Source organism: Cnephaeus nilssonii (assembly GCF_951640355.1).
Source record: "Cnephaeus nilssonii genome assembly, chromosome: 13".
NCBI classification, from domain to species: Eukaryota; Metazoa; Chordata; class Mammalia; order Chiroptera; family Vespertilionidae; genus Cnephaeus; species Cnephaeus nilssonii.
In genome coordinates this window covers 30,751,348-30,772,138 of record NC_137084.1, presented here as the reverse complement: position 1 = coordinate 30,772,138, position 20,791 = coordinate 30,751,348, and the positions used below count along the sequence as shown (strand labels likewise).

General features: G+C 48.7%; 1 protein-coding gene across 4 annotated transcripts in view; it reads left to right on the top strand.

Annotated features, from left to right (window-relative positions):
• NCR3LG1 (natural killer cell cytotoxicity receptor 3 ligand 1) overlaps window positions 1-15,134 on the top strand; it is a 60,855-nt gene extending 45,721 nt beyond the window's left edge. For 3 of the 4 annotated variants that reach the window (XM_079788167.1, XM_079788159.1, XM_079788166.1), the window contains exons 4-5: window positions 4,374-4,497; window positions 12,713-15,134. In XM_079788167.1, the coding sequence (XP_079644293.1) occupies window positions 4,374-4,497; window positions 12,713-12,797 (209 nt within the window). In that variant the 3' untranslated portion in view covers window positions 12,798-15,134. The remainder of the gene's footprint in view (window positions 1-4,373; window positions 4,498-12,712) is intronic. The other variant, XM_079788158.1, reaches the window with a different exon arrangement.
• The last annotated feature ends 5,657 nt before the right edge of the window (window positions 15,135-20,791 follow it).

Here is a 20,791-nt window from a genome sequence, read left to right as displayed (position 1 = left end):
TTTCTAGAAATTCTACTGTTGTTGAAAAATTTGGATATATTTAAGAAATATATTGTTTTTGCCCTTCTTACAGGTGAAAACTTATAACATTTAATATATATGTATAAGTAAAATATATTAACTTTTATTTGATAAAGCTTTCCATGCGATTTCAAGTATTACTTGGTTTAATTAAAAAAATATTTCTTTTAAGAGAGAACGGACTTTTGAAAAACATTTCGGGGCCCAATGAAATGTCTAAAAGTCACTCTCAGTCTTGAAATAACTTGGAAAGATTAAACATATATATATTAAAGATTATATACCTAAATTATCTTAAAAATATCAATTACATTTAAACTGGATTATAGAATTAATCCTCTTTTTAAAATCAGACCAATAACTAATATTTTTTAAATTCCTAATTATTAGAGAAAATATAACATTTTATTTTTTCAAAAATATATTTTTATATTTTAGGTATATAATTACTATATTTATATAATTTCTCCTAATTCAATATGTACTTTAAACTTTCAGAGCTTGTAAGTCAAATATTTTTAGTAGTTCTTAGATTGATAACACTTTTATATTCTTAAGGATAAATTTCTAAAACACAAGATATAATCAATTAATAGCTTCAATTCTGTCCTCTAGATTTTTCTCATGAGGCAAATTTAAACTTTACTTTTTATTTGCCAGTAGCTCTGGAAAACTAGGTTTGGTTTATTCAAATGTAAATTACTACATTCTTTAAAATGGCTATTGGCAGGAGACTAACCTGTCTGCTGGGGGAAAGGCAAGCAGCCTTCTTCCTCTATTAGTAAAGGGAGTAGCCAGTTACCTGGGCTACTTAGATCTTTATAATCAATACATTATTTATCTGTATTTTAACAATTTCTTTGAGATTCTAGAGTCAATTATAATTATTTTAAAGCATTACTTTGGATAAATTCTATGACAGAGACAAATTTACTTATTTTCTTGAAGGCTATAAAAGTTAACTTTTTTAACACCCTTTATTAGTATTTTAAAAACAACTCTTTATTATGGAAATGTGAATCTTGTTGGAATCAGTTTGAATTTCTTTCCTTTAGATCAAATTCGCGATATATATATATTTTTTCTTTTTTCTTAGGAAAAAACTAGTCTTGGGTTTTTCATTTCTGTAGCCTTTGTAAAGAGTTAAGTCTAGTTCAAGACCTATCTAATATCCGACATCGGACCGTGTGCACATTTTGCCTTATACTAGCTTTCTCTTTACACGTGTACAGATATCCCAGATGCATTTCTAAATTTTTAAAACTTTTTTATGGCGAGAAAGAAAACTTTTAATTTAACATACTAGGAGAGTAGGCTTCTATATTGAATCGCCACATATCTCCCTTCCCCCACATCCTGCTTACTTCAGGGGAAGCATTAGCAACAGATCTGGCCACATTTCTTTTCATGCTTAAAAGATAAACAGATCTCAAATATTTTCTTTCTTTTTCGCTTTCTGAAGTAATAACTCACACCCAGTTTGGTCAAGATTTGCATTTCCCTTCAAATTCTCTCATAATTTTTAAACAAGGCATTAAGTAATCTTATTGCAACTAATCTTATTGTGGGAGAGCAGATAGCCCTGCCCTCTCCTGCCACCTTTGAATTTCTCTGTACCAGAGGCAGTTTCAGCAGTGGAGTTCCACTTATTACAGATTTTAAATTCCATACACACACTAAGATTCTAATTTGAACAAGAAACAACATTATTTTGTGATCACACAGACTTCAACGTTTGCCTCTAAAGGGCACTTTCACTTTGTCCCATGCTTTACTCCTGACTATCAATAAATTGCTCCTCCCTTACCTTATCGAGTGCACTCTTTATCTGGAGGAGTTCCTCACCATCTGCTTCCCAAGTCTTCAGGTGTCTGTTCGGGATGCCAATTGTCAGGGCCAGCCTGATGGTTGAACTGGGCTGAGGTAGGGAGGTGGGAATTGAGAAAAGAAAGAAAGACAGGACAGCGGGATCTGGAGGACTACGAGTCATCGAGAGACTAGTGAGTTTATTAACTGTGTAATGCCTTTGATACACAAAACACTGAATAGGAGGTCTGTGAAGAGGAATGTACTCTTTGTTCCTCTTAATCTCTGAGAGACAGAGCAGAAGGACAAATTCTCGGTACAGCAAATCAGGCAGATTCTCAGTACCGCAAATCTCAGTAAATAGTTACAGACTTCTTGGTAAGCCATGAAAGGGTTGCTCTCATTCTACTGATAATCGCCATCCAAACAAGCCTGGGAAAACTGTGTGCGTAGAGGACAGCCTTGCTAGTCCCTCCGGGTGCAAGGACCGTGCCAGCTTACACCCGGTCTCCAACAATAGTGCTTTTCTTTAAATACCCTTGTTCTTTAAGGGTACTTCCTTGAGGTTGCTCTTCCTACTTCTGATTATATCTGAACTAGTAGACCCTGAGTTCACATGGCTACACCAGCTGAAGTGGAGGTTGGGAGATATAGCTTTAACTTGGATGTGTCATTGAAGAATGGACAGCGGTTTCCACCACAGCAGTGTTCCAAAGCTTTCCTCCCATTCTCAGAGGTGTCTATGACACCAAGTGGCTTAAGAAACTCTGCTTTACAAAATGGCTGTGAGAGTCGGGGTCATGGTCTATCAGCATCACATTGGCACTGGGATTACTTAGTCTAAGCAGAATCTCATTTGCCTCACTCACCCTTCCTGAAGGCTTGAGAGAGAGACAGGGGCAGGGCATGATCTACTGGCAGTGAAGGGCTGGCCAGCCAGCTGAGGCAAGCAGAAGCGAGCTACCTGCTTATGATTTTGTGTGCACTGGGCCTCTAGTATAAGGTGACCAGATTTTAACATTCGTAAAGCGGGACACCATTGACGGGGGGGGGGGGGGGGGGGGGTGTTCTTGATTAAAAATTTGGTCTATATGGAGCAAGAAAAATTTTCATAGAAGGCAAAAGTAGTATTGTAATATATATTTTTTTAATTTCAACATAAGTACAATTTACAAATATAATAAATAAAAAATTATGTATAGTATTATTTTATTCTTTGTCATATTTCTCATTTGAGTGAATTTTTTTTAGTAGATTGCTGTCGTTGTTTAAAAGGTCATGAATTTGCCGTAACATAAGTTGTAAGTGTCACTTTCAAGGCCGGCACTAGACTTTTTGCCGCCACTATAAAATATAAATAATACGAGTACTGTCTGCTAAATTCAAGAAAATTTATGTATTTATGAAATAAATAAATAAATTACTTACCTAAATTATCTGAATAGCTGATTTGTAATGACATCACTTGTTTAACTAGCTTACTAGCACACAGTACGATGTGTATCGTCTGAGAGACAGTTACAAAATGTTTTCGTCGTTGCCAATCCCAAAAAATGCCATTGTTCATTAAGTCCAAACAATGGTGGTTGAATTCTAACAACTGATCAACAATGCAAACTTTGATAAGCAGTTCTCGATAATCAGTTCTCAACAATTATTTGTTATTATTAAAGTTTAACATTATAAAATTAACAAAAATAATATAAAACTCATATCCTGGCTAAATAGCCACATGGCCGCCGAAAACCGTATATTCCCTTCCCGTTCTCTCGCTGTTCCCTAGCTTGTCGTGCATTCTTTCCAAAAATCGGGACTTTTTTAAAACGCCGCGGGACGCGGGACAAATTGTTAAAAATCGGGACTGTCCCGCCAAAAGCGGGACGTCTGGTCACCTTACTCTAGTATAATAAAAGAGATTTGTGTTGGTGACTTGTGGCTGCTATAATAAATTGCCACAGACTGGATGGCTTATAATCAACAGCTTTATTTCTCACAGTTCTGGAGGCTGGAAGTCTGAGATCCGTGTGCCAGCATGGCTGGGTGAGGGCTTCCTTCTGGGTCACAGATTCCTTGTGTCCTCACATGGTGGTGGGGATGAGGGAATCTCTCTAGGGCCTCTTATATAAGGTCACTAATTATTCACGAGGGCTCCTCCCTCATGACCTAATGATATCCCCAAAGCTCCACCTCCTAATACCATCACATTACTATTTCAACGTATGAATTTTGGGGGACATAGATATTCAATATATAGCAGTGTATAGTGATGTAAGATGGTGTAGTGTGGAAGCTTTGTACATGTGCACGGCATACATATGTGGTAGGTGGTGTTCCATATTGCCCTGTATTTCTGGAAGGTGCTAAACACACTATTTGATGTGTGGAGGTGTATGTGATAGGAATAACAAGAAGTGTGGCAGAGGATTGGTGGTCATATCTACGACAGGGAAATGACACACCACCACAGATATCTTAGCAGTGGTTGTGTGGTTACTTTGGCCCTGGCCCGTAGGTTTCCTTTTAACGTTTGCCTCCTCTTTCTGCAGGATCTGAGATGGGAAATGCCTGGGGGACTACTTCGACTTACATTACTACTGTTGTTGGTATTGTAGTAGCAGCAGCAATAGCAGCAGCAGTAATCATTGGACTGATTCGTTGTTTCAAAAAAAGGTAAGGCGGATGCCAAAGCAAAGTTTAGCCCTGTGTTTTGGACTTGGCTCTGGGAGTTCAGGGATCTTTGCCAGTGGGTGATATTTGAGAGTTCTCAGGATAGATGCCAGAGGAATCTGAGTGTGGTGTGTGTGTGTGGTGTGTGGCTTTTTCTGATGCTGTGTCAGGGAAGAGCGTCTCATTAGATCCATCTGTGGTAGCTGCGACTCTGGGGAGCTGCACTGTAAGGCCCCTCTGCCTCTTCCTGACATGCAGTCTCACTGTGAACCAGACCTCACTGTATTCGTTCAGGCCAGGCCTCCGCACTGTGTATGGACTGCAATGTTGTTCTCACACATAGAACCACAGCTCAGAGAGGGGAATTCCTTCCCCAGGTGCTCACATTTTGTTAACAGCTTAAAGGGATAGCTTACAACCAGATTTCACCATTAAATCAAGAATTTCTAGCCCTCATTGGTGTTTCCAAACTAAGACAGGTTTCCAAACATTTATCTTGACTGTGGTCAAAACAGCAAATAAAAGAGCTAAGGTAAAGAAGTCTAAGAGACAAGTGTAAACATGTTGCTTAAAATGGTTCTAGATATTAAATTGCCCTCACTTTTTTTTTTTTTGAGGGTGGGGGGGAAGGGTGGGCCTCCAAGGCAGAATCTGTGCAATAGCTAATACATCTCATTAGAAATGCTGGTGTATGGTCCAGGGGAAATCACTTTATAGAACTGGTCTTCCAAGTGGTTTTTAAAATTTATCCTTCTATTGAAATTTTTATTTTTATTTTTTATTTATTTTTATTTTTATTTTTTTAATTTCTTTATTGATTAAGGTGTCACATATTTGTCCTCATCCCCCCATTCCCATCCCACACCCCTCCCCATGGATGCCCCAACCCTCTGTTGAACTTAAGCATTGGTTAGGCTCATATGCATGCACACAAGACCTTTGGTTGATCTCTCCCCCCTCCCCCCACCCTCCCCTATCCTCCCTCTGAGGCCCGATAGTCCGATCGATGCCTCCTTGTTTCTGGTTCTGTTCTTGTTCATCAGTCTATGTTGTTCATCATTTCCCCTAGATGAGCGAAATCATGTGTCACTAGAGATATACTTATAAGAATTGAATGTGCGACGAGCAATAATAGTTATGCTGACAGGCAAATGAATCAGTCTGTAGTGAGTTTCTTTCTGGACCAACAGTTCTTTTGAGACCCAATATCAATGTCTACCAGTTCCTTATGAGTACATGTCGGCACTTACCCCTCAGCTCTGGATGGTGGACAAATGGTGGTAATGCAGGTCCGACTCCCTCTGGTTTGGTCTCGGCCGGACCCAGGGGCACGGCTTCACCCGGATCCAGGGGCCCACGGCCTCACCCGGACCCGGGACCCAGGCTCACCCGGATCCAGGGGCCCACGGCCTCACCCGGGCCCGGGGCCAGGCTCACCCGGATCCAGGGGCCCACGGCCTCACCCGGGCCCGGGGCCAGGCTCACCCGGATCCAGGGGCCCACGGCCTCACCCGGGCCCGGGGCCAGGCTCACCCGGATCCAGGGGCCCACGGCCTCACCCGGGCCCGGGACCCAGGCTCACCCGGATCCAGGGCCCACGGCCTCACCCGGTCCCGGGACCCAGGCTCCCCCGGATCCAGGGGCCCACGGCCTCACCCGGACCCGGGGCCAGGCTCACCCGGACCCAGGGGCCCACGGCCTCACCCGGACCCGGGACCCAGGCTCACCCGGATCCAGGGGCCCACGGCCTCACCCGGGCCCGGGACCCAGGCTCACCCGGATCCAGGGGCCCACGGCCTCACCCGGGCCCGGGGCCAGGCTCACCCGGATCCAGGGGCCCACGGCCTCACCCGGGCCCGGGGCCAGGCTCACCCGGATCCAGGGGCCCACGGCCACACCCGGGCCCGGGGCCAGGCTCACCCGGATCCAGGGGCCCACGGCCTCACCCGGGCCCGGGACCCAGGCTCACCCGGATCCAGGGCCCACGGCCTCACCCGGGCCCGGGACCCAGGCTCACCCGGATCCAGGGCCCACGGCCTCACCCGGTCCCGGGACCCAGGCTCACCCGGATCCAGGGGCCCACGGCCTCACCCGGACCCGGGGCCAGGCTCACCCGGACCCAGGGGCCCACGGCCTCACCCGGACCTGGGACCCAGGCTCACCCGGACCCAGGGGCCCACGGCCTCACCCGGACCCGGGACCCAGGCTCACCCGGATCCAGGGGCCCACGGCCTCACCCGGACCCGGGACCAGGCTCACCCGGATCCAGGGGCCCACGGCCTCACCCGGACCCGGGACCCAGGCTCACCCGGATCCAGGGGCCCACGGCCTCACCCGGACCCGGGACCCAGGCTCACCCGGATCCAGGGGCCCACGGCCTCACCCGGACCCGGGGCCAGGCTCACCCGGACCCAGGGGCCCACGGCCTCACCCGGACCCGGGGCCAGGCTCACCCGGACCCAGGGGCCAGGCTCACCCAGACCCAGGGGCCCACGGCCTCACCCGGACCCGGGGCCAGGCTCACCCGGACCCAGGGGCCAGGCTCACCCAGACCCAGGGGCCCACAGCTTCACCCGGACCCGGGACCCAGGCTCACCCGGATCCAGGGGCCCACGGCCTCACCCGGACCCGGGGCCAGGCTCACCCGGATCCAGGGGCCCACGGCCTCACCCGGACCCAGGACCCAGGCTCACCCGGATCCAGGGCCCACGGCCTCACCCGGACCCGGGACCCAGGCTCACCCGGATCCAGGGGCCCACGGCCTCGCCCGGACCCGGGACCCAGGCTCACCCGGATCCAGGGGCCCACGGCCTCGCCCGGACCCGGGACCCAGGCTCACCCGGATCCAGGGGCCCACGGCCTCGCCCGGACCCGGGACCCAGGCTCACCCGGATCCAGGGGCCCACGGCCTCGCCCGGACCCGGGACCCAGGCTCACCCGGATCCAGGGGCCCACGGCCTCGCCCGGACCCGGGACCCAGGCTCACCCGGATCCAGGGGCCCACGGCCTCGCCCGGACCCGGGACCCAGGCTCACCCGGATCCAGGGGCCCACGGCCTCGCCCGGACCCGGGACCCAGGCTCACCCGGATCCAGGGGCCCACGGCCTCGCCCGGACCCGGGACCCAGGCTCACCCGGATCCAGGGGCCCACGGCCTCGCCCGGACCCGGGACCCAGGCTCACCCGGATCCAGGGGCCCACGGCCTCGCCCGGACCCGGGACCCAGGCTCACCCGGATCCAGGGGCCCACGGCCTCACCCGGACCCGGGGCCAGGCTCACCCGGATCCAGGGGCCCACGGCCTCACCCGGACCCGGGGCCAGGCTCACCCGGATCCAAGGGCCCACGGCCTCACCCGGACCCGGGACCCAGGCTCACCCGGATCCAGGGGCCCACGGCCTCACCCGGACCCGGGGCCAGGCTCACCCGGATCCAGGGGCCCACGGCCTCACCCGGACCCGGGGCCAGGCTCACCCGGATCCAGGGGGACACAGCCTCGCCCGGAACCGGGACCCAGCCTCACCCGGATCCAGGGGGACACGGCCTCGCCTGGAACCGGGATCTAGCTTCCCCCGGACCCAGGGGCACGTGGCCTCTCCCAGACCCAGGGTCGCGTGGCCTCACCCGGATCCAGGGGCCCACAGTCTCACCCAGACCCGGGACCCAGGCTCACCCAGATCCAGGGGCCCACGGCCTCACCCGGACCCGGGACCCAGCCTCACCCGGATCCAGGGGCACACGGCCTCGCCCAGACCCAGGATTCAGCCTCACCCGGACCCAGGGGCGCATGGCCTCGCCCGGCCCCAGGGGCACGTGGCCTCACCCGGACCCGGGGCCCAGCCTCACCCTGACCCAGTTCCCAGCCTCACCTGGACCCAGGGGCACGTGGCTTCACCCGGATCAGGGACCCAGCGGGGTTTCGTCTTCTTGATCCCAATTCCTGTTGGTCAATTCCCTCTCAGCAATTCCTTCGGCCATTTTCTCAGAGTTCCAGGGCAGCCACCGCAGAACTCGTTGGGCGGCGGGCTCGGCGAAGCTCCGGTGTGCCCGGTGCGCGGCGGCGGGCTGGTCCGAGGTGGCTGCGTCGGCCCTTGGGTCTGCAGCGGTGGCCGGTTGCCGAGCGTACGCACCTGGCCGCTTCCGGGGCGTTGAGATTCTTGAAGGACTCGGAGGTCAGCAAGCGCGTAGTCTCCCACCCCATGTCTCCCAGGGGCTCGTCTGTCCGTGCTCGGCAGCGAGTGAAGCCTTCCCCTCAGCAGGAGACCGCTGGGGGAACTGCGCCGAGCACGATCCAGGCCGCTATTGTGTCGCCTGAGCCGTAGTTTTTAAAGTGTGGTCTTTGGGTCACCGGCATCAGCTTCATCCCGCGTACCCCTCTCTTTTATTCTAGTTGTAGAGCATCTGCTCAGTCAGCCCTCCGGTGGTTCTGGATGGTGTCTGCTCTGCTCTCCCGTCGTAGTCTCAAAATTGTTGTGATAGGCAGCAATCAGGCTTCTGCCCTATGCCTCCATCTTGGTCCTTGTTTGTATAGTTAAGTCTTGATTGTTGTTGGTGTCACTGGGAGGAATTGTCCTCCAGGCCAATTGGCCGTGCGGACCCTCTGTGTCTATAAAGGAAGAGTTGCTGTGCGGGAGACACGTTTATGTGCCGGGTCTTGGTGCAGCAAGGCTTTGGCGCTCACTGCGTCTGCCTCTTGAATGTGTCCCTTATGGGAGTGGTTGAAATCTGGTGTCATCTCACACCGACCACTAGATGCCCTCGTTTCTGGGTCTCCAATGGAGTGTAGGTCAGCTACTGCCTGTGGCCCCTCAGCAGGAATTACAGCATCCCTTATATTCGTGACCTGTTTTGGTGTCTTCCCCTTTTGGCTGCCTCCCTATCGCTCAGCTTCCCCAATCTCCCTAGGTGGTCGCTCTTGATACCCCCCTTTGTGGGCTGAGTGCAAAGTCTTGGTGTTGTTAAGCCTTGATTGCTGTTGATACACTGGGAGGATGTGACCTCCAGTCCAATTGGCTGTGAGGATCAGCTGTGTCTATGCCGGGAGACAGCCCCATTCAACTAGACTTGCAAAATTGTAAAAGCCTCTGTGTTCAGCTTGGATGGGGCGGAGTTACAGGGCGGAGCCTACCGCCTTGGCTTCCCGTCAGCCCCCCCCCTGTGAGGTTCCTGTGTCCCTCTGTACTCCCAGCAAACACCTCTGAGAGAAAAGCGCCCTGGAGTTTCGCGCGCTGCCAAACAGTCTAGTCTCTCCCCCAATGAATCTGGATTCCCAGATTCTCGCCCGGAACTGGGTTTCCGTGTAGTCAGAATTGGGGCTCACCGCAGTCTGGCGCTTTTGTCTCCTTCCCTCCAGGGCGACTCAGCGGCACAGTCAACAGCCCATCCTCCGCGCACAATCCCGTGTGCGCCTCTGGTGCTCTGCTCTTCGCCGCCTCTCTGCACCTCTGCCCCACAGCACAGCTTTCCCCAGTATGAGCCTGGCTTCCCCAGGTCTTTCCCGGAACTGGGGTTCAGTGCAGTTGGAACTGGGGGTTCAGCACAGTCCGGAGCTTTTGTCTCCTTCCCGCTAGGGCAATCCAGCGGCACAGGCAACAGACCCTCCTCTGCGCACATTCCCATGCGCGGCTCCGGCGCAACTCCTCTGTGTCTCCGCCCCACAGCCCAGACTCCCCCAGCATGAGCCCGGCTTCCCAGGGTTTCGCCCAGAACTGGGGTTCAGTGCAGTCGGAGCTGGGGTTCAGCACAATCTGGCACTTTTATCTCCTTCCCGCCAGAGAACACCAGCCAGGCCGTCAGCCGCCCCTTCCTCTCCGGCTCCGTCTTCCCCGCACGCATGCGGGCTCGTGTCTCCGCCCGTGTCTCCATACCTCAAGCTTTTACGGCTTCTCTGATTTTCCTTGTGGTTTTCTCTTTCCTTCTAATTGTGGGCATTTCAGTCAGCCAGCTTTCCTGTGGTTCTGGATGATGTCCGTTTTGACTTTTAGTTGTGTTTTTGAAATTGTTGTGCCCGGCTGTAGGTTAGGTGTTTAACCTATGCCGCCATCTTGGTTTCTCCTATTGAAGTTTTTAGGTCAATTATGTATGTTGACTAAATTTACAAATAAACTTGTTTAGCCAACTAAAAAACAACAACAAAGAAATGCTTTAGGAAAATTAGGATAATCAATTAATCAAGAAAAAAGGCCTTTTATCCAAAGTTCACCTACTGATTCTTGGGACATTTTTTTCTTTTTTAAAAAAATTTTTTTATTGACCTCAGAGAGGAAGGGAGAGAGAGATAGAAACATCAATAATGGGAGAGTAACATTGATTGGCTGTCTCCTGCACACCCTGAATTGGGAATCAAGCCCACAACCCAGGCATGTGCCCTTGACTGGAAATGAACCCAGGACCCTTCAGTCCGCAGGCCAGTGCTCTATGCAATGAGCCAAACCAGCTAGGATGGGACATTTTCTTCTGATTTGACTTAGGCCAATTCGAAAACTGGATATAAATGATTTTCGGATGATTCTTTTGAATGATACTTGTGAATGTTCTCATATTTCTGGCCTTGCTCTGGCTTGTGATATCTAGTACTGTCACTGTTAGCAGACATTTCACATTGAAAAAAGAGACTACTAAAGCCTTCATAAGCATTCTGGATTCTGTCGTGGTTTGTAATGAAGTCTCCAGGCCTCCAACCTTCCCTAATATTTGTCCTTTGCCATGTAACTTTAAAAAATATATATTTTTATTGATTTCAGAGAGGAAGGGAGAAGGAGAGATAGACAGAAATATCAATGATGAGAGGCCATGTAACTTTTCAGTGCCCTCCAACCATGGGCTGCCCTTAACATAGGGCTCAACCTTGTGACGTGCACTGGCCAATAGAATGAGACAGAAGTGAAAGAGGCCTTGTGTATTTCCATTTGCTCTCTTTTGTGCTGACATTAGTGAGAGGAGGACACTTCTAAGCTAGCCTGAGGGGAGACGAGAGACACTGAAGCCAGCGCTAGTTGCTCTAGAGGAAGTCAGTCTACAGTAAGACCTCACCTAACGTCATGCCTAGGTTCTGCAACTTTAAACAAAACAACATATAATAAAGCTAATTTTACTATAGGCTATTTGATATAAACAAGAGGCAAGTTCCTATGGCATCTCATCAACATTATAATGGGAGGACATTGACCAAAACCACATTTTTTTTTTTTTTTTGAGAACCAGCTATAGATTAGATGACAGTCATCCAGTTCCTAGACATGTGAACAAATCTAGCTGAGATCATGACTATCTACAGGGTCAACTCTTTAATGTGTGAGAAATAAATATTTATTATTTTAAAGCCACTGTTTTAGGCTTGCTTGTTATATAGCGAAAGCTAACTGATACAGCTCCTTGGAGAGCTGAGTTTTGACCAAAAGTGGTTGCTCTAGAGCTGTGAGAGAGTCTGCTATGAAGCATGCACCCAGGTAACATGTTCTACCTGTGTCATCTCAGGAATCTGCTGCTATCCTCACCCCAAGGAGGTCCAGCCAGTACCTGAACAAAGCAGGAATCTTTGGAGCTCTCTGTTGGAGTGGCCAAGACTTCCTCAGAGTTGCACTATAATCTGAAACTCTTGCTTCCCAATCCTTTCTCCTTCCTCCCTTCACAGCTATCAGATCTACATCATGATCTAAAGCAGTGGTTCTCAACCTTTCTAATGCCGTGACCCTTTAATATAGTTCCTCATGTTGTGGTGACCCCCAACCATAAAATTATTTTCGTTGCTACTTCATAACTGTAATTTTGCTACTGTTATGAATCGTAATGCAAATATCTGTGTTTTCTGATGGTCTTAGGCTCTACAGCAGTGTTTCTCAACCTGTGGGTCACGACCCACAGGTTGAACGACCCACAGGTTGAGAACTGCTAGCAGGGTCGCCTAGAACCATTGGAAAACACAGATATTTACATGTCGCGACCCACAGGTTGAGTCTTAGGCTAGCAGGGTCGCCTAAGACCATCGGAAAACACAGATATATACATTATGATTCATAACAGTAGCAAAATTACAGTTTTGAAGTAGCAACGATAATAATTTTATGGTTGGGGGTCACCACAACATGAGGAACTGTATTAAAGGGTTGCGGCATTAGAAAGGTTGAGAACCACTGATCTAAAGGCTTCCCTCACCTACTTCTGTGCCCTCTTTCATATGTACTACTCCCAATAACTCTCTCCTATTTCTAACATATCTAGAAAGCGGCCTCCCAGAAGACACGAACTACCACAAGAAGAGCCTGAAGAATTGAAACTCCGTGCTTTCACTGAGGTGCATTCATGATGTCTTCAGTTGGCGCAGCACTGGAAAATCGGCAGTTCTTACACAGACAGATAACAGAAACCACACGCTTTCTCAGAGAACGTGTAAGTAACTGACTTACTTTTCCTGATGACTGCCACAGCTTGCTCAAGAGCAGACTGTTCAAGCTGCCTTCCTGGATAGCCTGTGGCCAATCATCTCTTTCCAAGAACAGGAGAAAGCAACACTTTCCAAAGAAGATATACAAATGGCCAGCATGGGTATAAAAAGGTGCTTAACATCATTCATCTTCAGTTAAATGCAAGTCAAAACAATGAGACATCACCTCACGCCTCTTGGAATGTCTACTATTAAAAAGACAAGAAATAAAAAGTAGCGGTAAGGATGTGATCAAAAGGGAAGACTTGGGTACTGTTGGTGGGAATATAAATGGGTGCAGCCATTATAGAAAGCAATATGAAGTTTCAAAAAATTTAAAAATGGAACTACCATATGATCCAGCAATTTTACTTCTGGGTATTTATCTGAAGGAAAGGAAAATTTGAACTTGAAAAATTATCCATACCTCCATCTTTATTGCACCATTACTTACAATAGCCAAGACATGGAATCAACTTGTGTCATCGATGAAGGAGGGGATAAAGAAAATGTGATACACTCCTACACACAGTCATGTGCCACTTAACAAAGGGGATGCATTCTGAGAAATATATTGCTAGGCAATTTCATTGTTGTGTTAACATCATTGATTATACTTACACAAACCTAGATGGTATACTAGTAGCCTATTGCTCCTGTACAGTCAGTCAGACTATACTAAAATCATAAAACAATATGAGACCAAATCAAGCAGAAGAGAAAATGATATCAAGAGATACAGTCAATAGGCTAGGCTGCTGTTAGTGTAACTCCACATACTGTTTTTCAGAAAATTATTTTTATACCTAGAAAGAGTACACTCTAAAATAGCAGTAAAAGGCCCTGGCCAGGTGGCTCAGTTGGCTGGAGTGTTGTCCCATACACCAAAAAGGTGGGTTCCATTCCTGGTCAGGGCACATACATAGGTTGCAGGTTTGATCCTTGGTTGGGCAGGTACAAGAGGCAACCAATCAATGTTTCTCTCCCACATCCATGTTTCTCTCTAAAATCAATAAAAACATATTCTCAGGTGAGGATTACAAAAATAGCAATAAAAGTATAGCATAGTAAATACATGAGCCAGGAACAATCGTTTATTATCGTTATCAAGTATTTTGTATTGTGCATAATTATATACACCTTTGTATGACTGGCAGCACAGTAGTTTGTTTACACCAGCATCACCACACACCTGTGAATAACGCATTGTGCTACAATGTTAGGATGGCTGTGACTCCTCAGGTGAGAGGAAGTTTTTAGCTCCACTATGAGCTTATGGGTCCACTGTTGTATAAGTGATCAGTCCATTGTTCCTCGACACATCATAATGAGGCATATTACTGTGCACACAATGGAATATTACTTAGGCATAAAAAAGGAAATCTTGCAATCCGTGTCAACATGATGGACCTTAAGGGCAGTATTTTAAGTGAAATAAGAGAAAGCTATGTATGATCTCACTTATATGTGAATCTAAAAAAGTACCCTCTCCCCCCCCACCCGCCCAAATGAGCTCATAGATACAGAGAACAGATTGGTGGTTGCTTGAGGTTGGGGACAAGAACAAGAAGGGGGAAAAATGGGTGAAAGGGATCAGAAGGTACAGACTTTGAGTTTTATTTATTTATTTATATTTTAAAAAAATACATTTTATTAAATTTTTACAGAGAGGAAGAGAGAGGGATAGAGAGTTAGAAACATGGATGAGAGAGAAACATCAATCAGCTGCCTCCTGCACACCCCCCACTGGGGATGTGCCGGCAACCAAGGTACATGCCCTTGACCGGAATCAAACCCGGGACCCTTCAGTCCCCAGGCCGACGCTCTATCCACTGAGCCAAACCAGTTTCGGCTGGACTTTGAGTTTTAAATAAGTCATGGGGATGTGATAGCACAGTGACTCGAGTTAATAATGCTGTATTGCATATTTGAAAGTTGCTGAAAGTAAATCTTAAAAGATCATCATAAGAAAGATATTTGTAACTGTATGGTGATGAATTCAAATTAGACTTATTGTGGTGGTTATTTTGCAATACATACAAATATCAAATTTTATCCTGTACACTTGAATCTCATATAATATGTGTCAATTATACCTCAAAAAAAGGGGGTGGGGGGAAAGCAATATTTACTAGTTGTAGATTGTGACCAGTTTCCATTTCATACTCTATTTATGTTCAGTAAGTTCAATCTGTACATGTCAGTATATGAATAAAAATATTCCCCTTTATTAATGGCTGAGTTATTCTTTGATAGAAAATAAGTGACTTATCCCCTATCTCATGATTAGTAAAGAGTGGAGCTTGGATTTTTTAATCAATATACCATACTAGAGGCCCGGTGCACAGGATTCGTGCACTGTTGGGGTGTGGCCTGTGAGGATAGGCCCGGTGTGGGAGCATCTCTCATCCCCTGGCTGTGGACCCGCACTCTGAGCAGCTGCTCTCTGGTCCGGCATCTTCCGTGGAGCCAAGCACTCGCCTCTCCAGGGACCAGGTCGGGCTGGGCCCAGAGACAATAGCACTGAGAGGCAGTGGAGTAGGCCTCAGTCCTGCGGCAGCCAGGAACCTGCCTCCGGGGTCAGCTCTGTGAGCCTGGCAGTGGTGCTGTGCGGCCTCGGGGTGTCTGGAGGAGGTGGCAGGGAGCAAGGAGGAGGAGCCTGGGGCAAGGAGGCAATTCGCAGCCCTGGTTCCTGCCTGTGGACTGGCTGGGGGGGGGGGGGTGTGGGGGGGTAGGGGTGGGGGGCGTGGGTGGTGGGGGGGAGTGTTTGCAGTGGGAGAAGCTGCTCATCCCAGGTCAGCCCAGCTGCTCTACCACTGTGGTAGCACATTGACCACCAGGGGCAACTCCTGCATTGAGCACCTGCCCCCTGGTGGTCAGTGTACGTCATAACAACTAATCAACGGGTCATTCTGGTCCTTCTGCCATTTGGTCACTGGGCTTTTATTACATAGGATTGATTACCAAGGAAGATCCAGGGTGTGAGGTTGGGCTGTGGCTCATGAGCTTGATCATTAATTAGATCTAGAGGAGAGGCTTCCTCTGTACAGTTCTAGTCTGTTCTTAGGGGAGGACCTGATAGTTGGTGTGTTCGACCCTTGCCTCATTTTCTGTGACTGGCCCAAGGTGGCTGATGCTATTCCTAATTGGATAGAAGTAGGGGCGCCTCAGCCAGGACAGGCTGACAGGGCTGTGGAGGGTCTCATGCAGGTGTTGGTCATGGGTAACACACAGTGTGGTTCTGAATGCAGTTATCAGGGATGTGCAGCTGTACTTCAGGCCCTTTGTGGGGCAGAGAAGCCCTGTTCCCATCTCTACTGGATGGAGTAATGACTCAGAAACAAGTCTTAGATCCATTAGGACTGGTGCAATTAGCACACAGGCATAACTTAACTTGGATTCTCTTGGCTTAGAGCAGTGATTTTCAACCTGTGTGCAACAAGAATTTTTAAAACATGCAATTCCTAACTATTTAGTCAGGGGCGCTAATCTTTCCCCTTAGATTGTCAAATGACAACAGCCAACATAACAATAGCTGTCTGGTGTGAATGAATGAAAATTATACCTATTTTTTGTGTGTCAAATAGACAATATAGTATATTTTTTGGTGTATTGCAGAATTTAGTTTATGTGTGCCATGAGATGAAAAAGGTTGAAAATCCCTGGTTTAGAGGGATGAATAGAACAGACTCCCCATAGCTGAACTCCCACCTGAGGGTGAGTTAGAGCGGCCTTTAGTGGTGCCCTGTGGGGATCGCAGCGTTGATGTGTTTGGTGCCTGGTCTGAGAATATAATGAGATCAAACAATAAATCTCAAAGTGGAAGGAGGCACATGACAATAGTAGGAAGTAGTCCAAAGGTGTTCATAGTGGTTGAAAGAAAATGGCACCCTTTGGAGAAAAGTAGTAAGGCAGAGGACATTTTTATAAATTTAGTAAAAGAAAATATAATTTTGTAGAGATTGTGATACAATAATGCAAGGGGAAAAAGAAATAAAATATAATTAGATGGGGAAAATCACAAATGGGGTCTTTTTATAGGAAGATGAAAATATTAGATATAAAACATGGGGAACAGTAATTGGATATTATTGATTGGAAGAGAATCTATGATGTAGAAAAAAAAGGCACCAAGGAGTTACTGAACTCAGATATAAGTATGCTGGTCAGACCCTGAGAGACCTGAAGAGAGGCACAAAAGAGGCAGAATTATGGGATGATTTTCATTCTTCTACTTCCAAGATGGATGGGGAACCAAGGCCATAGTAGGACTTTAACAAGGATCTCAGTCAGAACTGTACTGAGTTTACTTCTCTCTGGGTTCCCCTGAAGTGACTTCCCTTCCCCAGTAATAATGGCCTTGTGAGGAAAACTGGAATGGATCAAATAAAGAGAACGTAGAGGCAGGACTCCTCAAAGTCTGGTTCTCTTCACTTTGGGTGCTGATGGTCTGCGGAGGAGGAGTTTGCGACCCATTTGTGCTGCAAGGAGTGATGCCCCTTCATGAAGAGGAGGTGTGTGGCTGAAGACCACTTCTGGGTACCGCTCACCTGGCCTGTACTCCTGTATACCCTTGCTCCTCCCAGTGAAGGAAAGACATTTGTGTAGTTGCATATGCACTTTGCATTACTTCCGCACTCCGTGGAGTCAGTGCCTGAGATCAGGGGAAAGGCAGCTCACACTCCTGTTCCCGAGCTGGCCAGCGTAAGTGACCCGCCTTTCCTGTCACTTCAGAGTTGGGCATGTCCAGAGTGGAAATAGAGTAGGGGGTGTAGGTAGCACCTGCTTCCCCTTCCACGAAGACATGCAATGCCCCAGGCAGGTGGACCTGGCAGAGAGGATGCCAGTAATTTAGAATGTAGTGCAATGAACTCACTCTCTGGAACACAGTCTGACTTGAATCCCACTGTTCTCTCTTTCCCCAGCTTCTTTCAAGCTGGAACACATCTGTTGTTCTTCACACCTGTCCTGGTCTGGGGTCAACAAGACTTTGGCATGCAAAATTCATATCTTCTTCCCCAAAGTCTTCTGCATGTCTTGGTACTACGTAAGGTGTCTGATACCTGGGCCTGGGGAAAGGTCAGAGGTGAGCCCAGAGACATGTAGGAGCCTCCTTGGTAGACAGCTCCTTGGGGAAGTTCTCCTTAAGGAAAGCTGCTGGGTAGGAGCTCACCTGCAGGATGGAGTTGGGAGGATGCCACCTGTGGATAGTGGGTCCTGAAGAAGCTGGGTGAGTCCAGGGCCACGTGACTGGCGGGAGATGCCACAGCTTAGCCTGCTATCAGTCTCAAATCTGGGACTCAGGGAGGCCCAGGGGCTTCCTGGGTTACACTCTCCCTCTTGCTCTTGGACTAGAGACAACTGTCTTTCTGTGGTGGATTTGACACGTAGGAAAGGTGGTGCCCCTAGTAAAAGCTGGAGCTCAGGTCACTGGGACTGTGCAGCAGCCTCAGACAGACTCGGGCTCGAGTCTTGGGCCTGTCATTTACGAGCTGTGAGATTTTAGCAAGTTAATGTCACTCCTGATCCTGTTTCCTCATCTGCAAACTTGGAGAACAGTGCCTCCATCAGCACTGGGCCGTGGTGACATGAGGTGCTTCCCTCCCGTGTCCACGGGGACAGCGGGGGGAGCCAGTTCTGCACGCAGGGTGTGGGCTAGCATGGACTGATGTCTGCTCTTATGTGATGTCCAGTGCTGTCCTGGAGGCAGCATATCAGAAATGAAGTTCTCACAGGAGCTCCTGCTGGGCTGAGTGGAGCTAGGGGACCTTCTTTGGCCAGGTTAGTTCAGTGCTTTAAAGCAGGGATGCCCTCAAATGGAAGGGGCACTACCAGTGGGCAAGAACATTCACAAGGGTAAAGAAAGGCTTGATACTTCCCCTCCATGGCCGAAACTTTCCAGCTTCTCACTGAGCTAAGCCTTTTAAGGCTGGGGGTGTCTCTGGGATCAAGTAGGTCTTCTCTGTGACCAGCAGGTGGCGCTGAGCCCTCAGTTCTGCCAGTTTAAGTCCCCAGTGGCTTAAGGTCTGAGGGCTCCAGGAAGGTTACTCTGGATGGAGTCCTAAGGATGGTGCTGCTAAGGGGTTTCACAGTGGGTCTGACCCCTCCTCTGGGCCTTAAGAGCAGCTAATGTAAGTCCCAAGAGCCAAGCACTGCCCCCAGAAGTCTGGGCTGACTCTGAGTAGCTTCTCATCTATTTTTTTTTCTAAACCAGAAATGGGTCAGCTCAGCAACGCTAGGGGACTGTGTGGTGCAGGGAGGAGGCAGCTTAGAGCTTGGAACTGCAGCAGCAGCAGCTTCCTGGCTCTCAGCCTTGCCTCTCGAGTAGCCTGGGACAATAATAGCAGGCCTCAAACTGCAGCAATAACCCTGGCTTGTCATGTACACCATCCATCCACGCATCCATCATTCATTCATTCATCCAGCACTTACTCAGTGCCAGGCCAGGGCTAAATCAGACATAGTCCCTGATCTCAAGAAGCCATGGACTTGGGGAAGGGGAGACAGACCTAAAAATTCAGGCAAAAGTAGAATGCCCACAGACACAGATGAAGGGGGAAGGTCCATGTCTTTCCAGAGGAATCAGGGAAGGCTTCAAGGAGGCATCATTTGGCCTGAACTTTTATGGATTTCAGTAGGCAGACATGAAGCCTGGGCAGTCCAGGCACAGGGAGTAACATAGGCAAAGGCTCAGAGGTAGGAAGGTCAATGTTATATGCAAAGAGGGGATAGTAAGGCAGCATGGGAGTGGGAGGGTGCACAGGGTCCTGGCAACTGTGAACTGTAAGGCTGGAAAGCAGGTAAAGCTGAAATGGCTGGCTATGGGTCTAGCCTTGACCCAGAAGGCGATGGGAGCTCCTGCAGGTGGTTGACATAGGAGGGTATGATCATAAACCTTTTAATAAGACCACTGGTGGCTGCATCAAGGATGGACTGAGGGGGTGAGATGGAGACAAGAAGACCAGGTAATCTGTGCAGCCACAGCCCCTGAGATTAGTTCGAGGGGCAACTGTGAAGAAAATAAGATCAGGCAGAGACTCTCATCACCGAGGGGAAATATAATAGCACCCTCTCTCTTAACATCTGCTTGGCCAGTTGCCTCATCATGTGGCTGATGCAATAGCAATCACAATAGCTAACATTTACTGAGCACTTATTATGGACCAGACACGAAAGCATTTTATGTGGAGAGCGGCTACAGTATTTGGAGAGGTTCAAGCCTCGGACTAATGAGAGGGCACAGTCCTCTCATGGCCACGTGCAAGTCCCAGCTTGGAGGGCAGAACCCTCCCAGCACAATTATAGCCAACAGCTATAGTTGTAAGCTTGAACCTATGGTCCGAACACGTGGCCCCACGTGCCTGAGTGATGTGGGCTTGCTAGAGTTCAGGTGCATGTAATTGAGTAGGATCGAAACCCACGAGAATGTTGTAAACATCTTGACCACGCCCTTACTTTGCCTCGTGGCATCTGGCTATAAAATAAAGACACGGCTTGTAGTCTGTGGTGCTGTCGCTAGCTCTCCATCAGAGAGACTCTCCATCAGAGAGGACAGCGTTCCACTGAGACCCAGCTTTCATTCTCTTGTCTGTCTTTTCTCAATCCTTCACCACCCCCGCTCAGGTTCACCCTTGGCTGTGCTGGCATGGCACAATTTTACATATATTTTCACTTCCTCCCAGAACAATTCTATGAGGTAGGTACTATTAGTGTCCCTACTTTATAGATGAGGCAACTGAGGCACAGAGAGGTTGAGTTACTTGACCAAAGTCTTAGAGCTAGAGCCAGGATTTGAACGCAGGCAGCTGGCATAAGGGCTTATGCTCCAATCACTACACTAATGCCCGTGACGTCTCCACCTCTCTCCCTGAGCACCC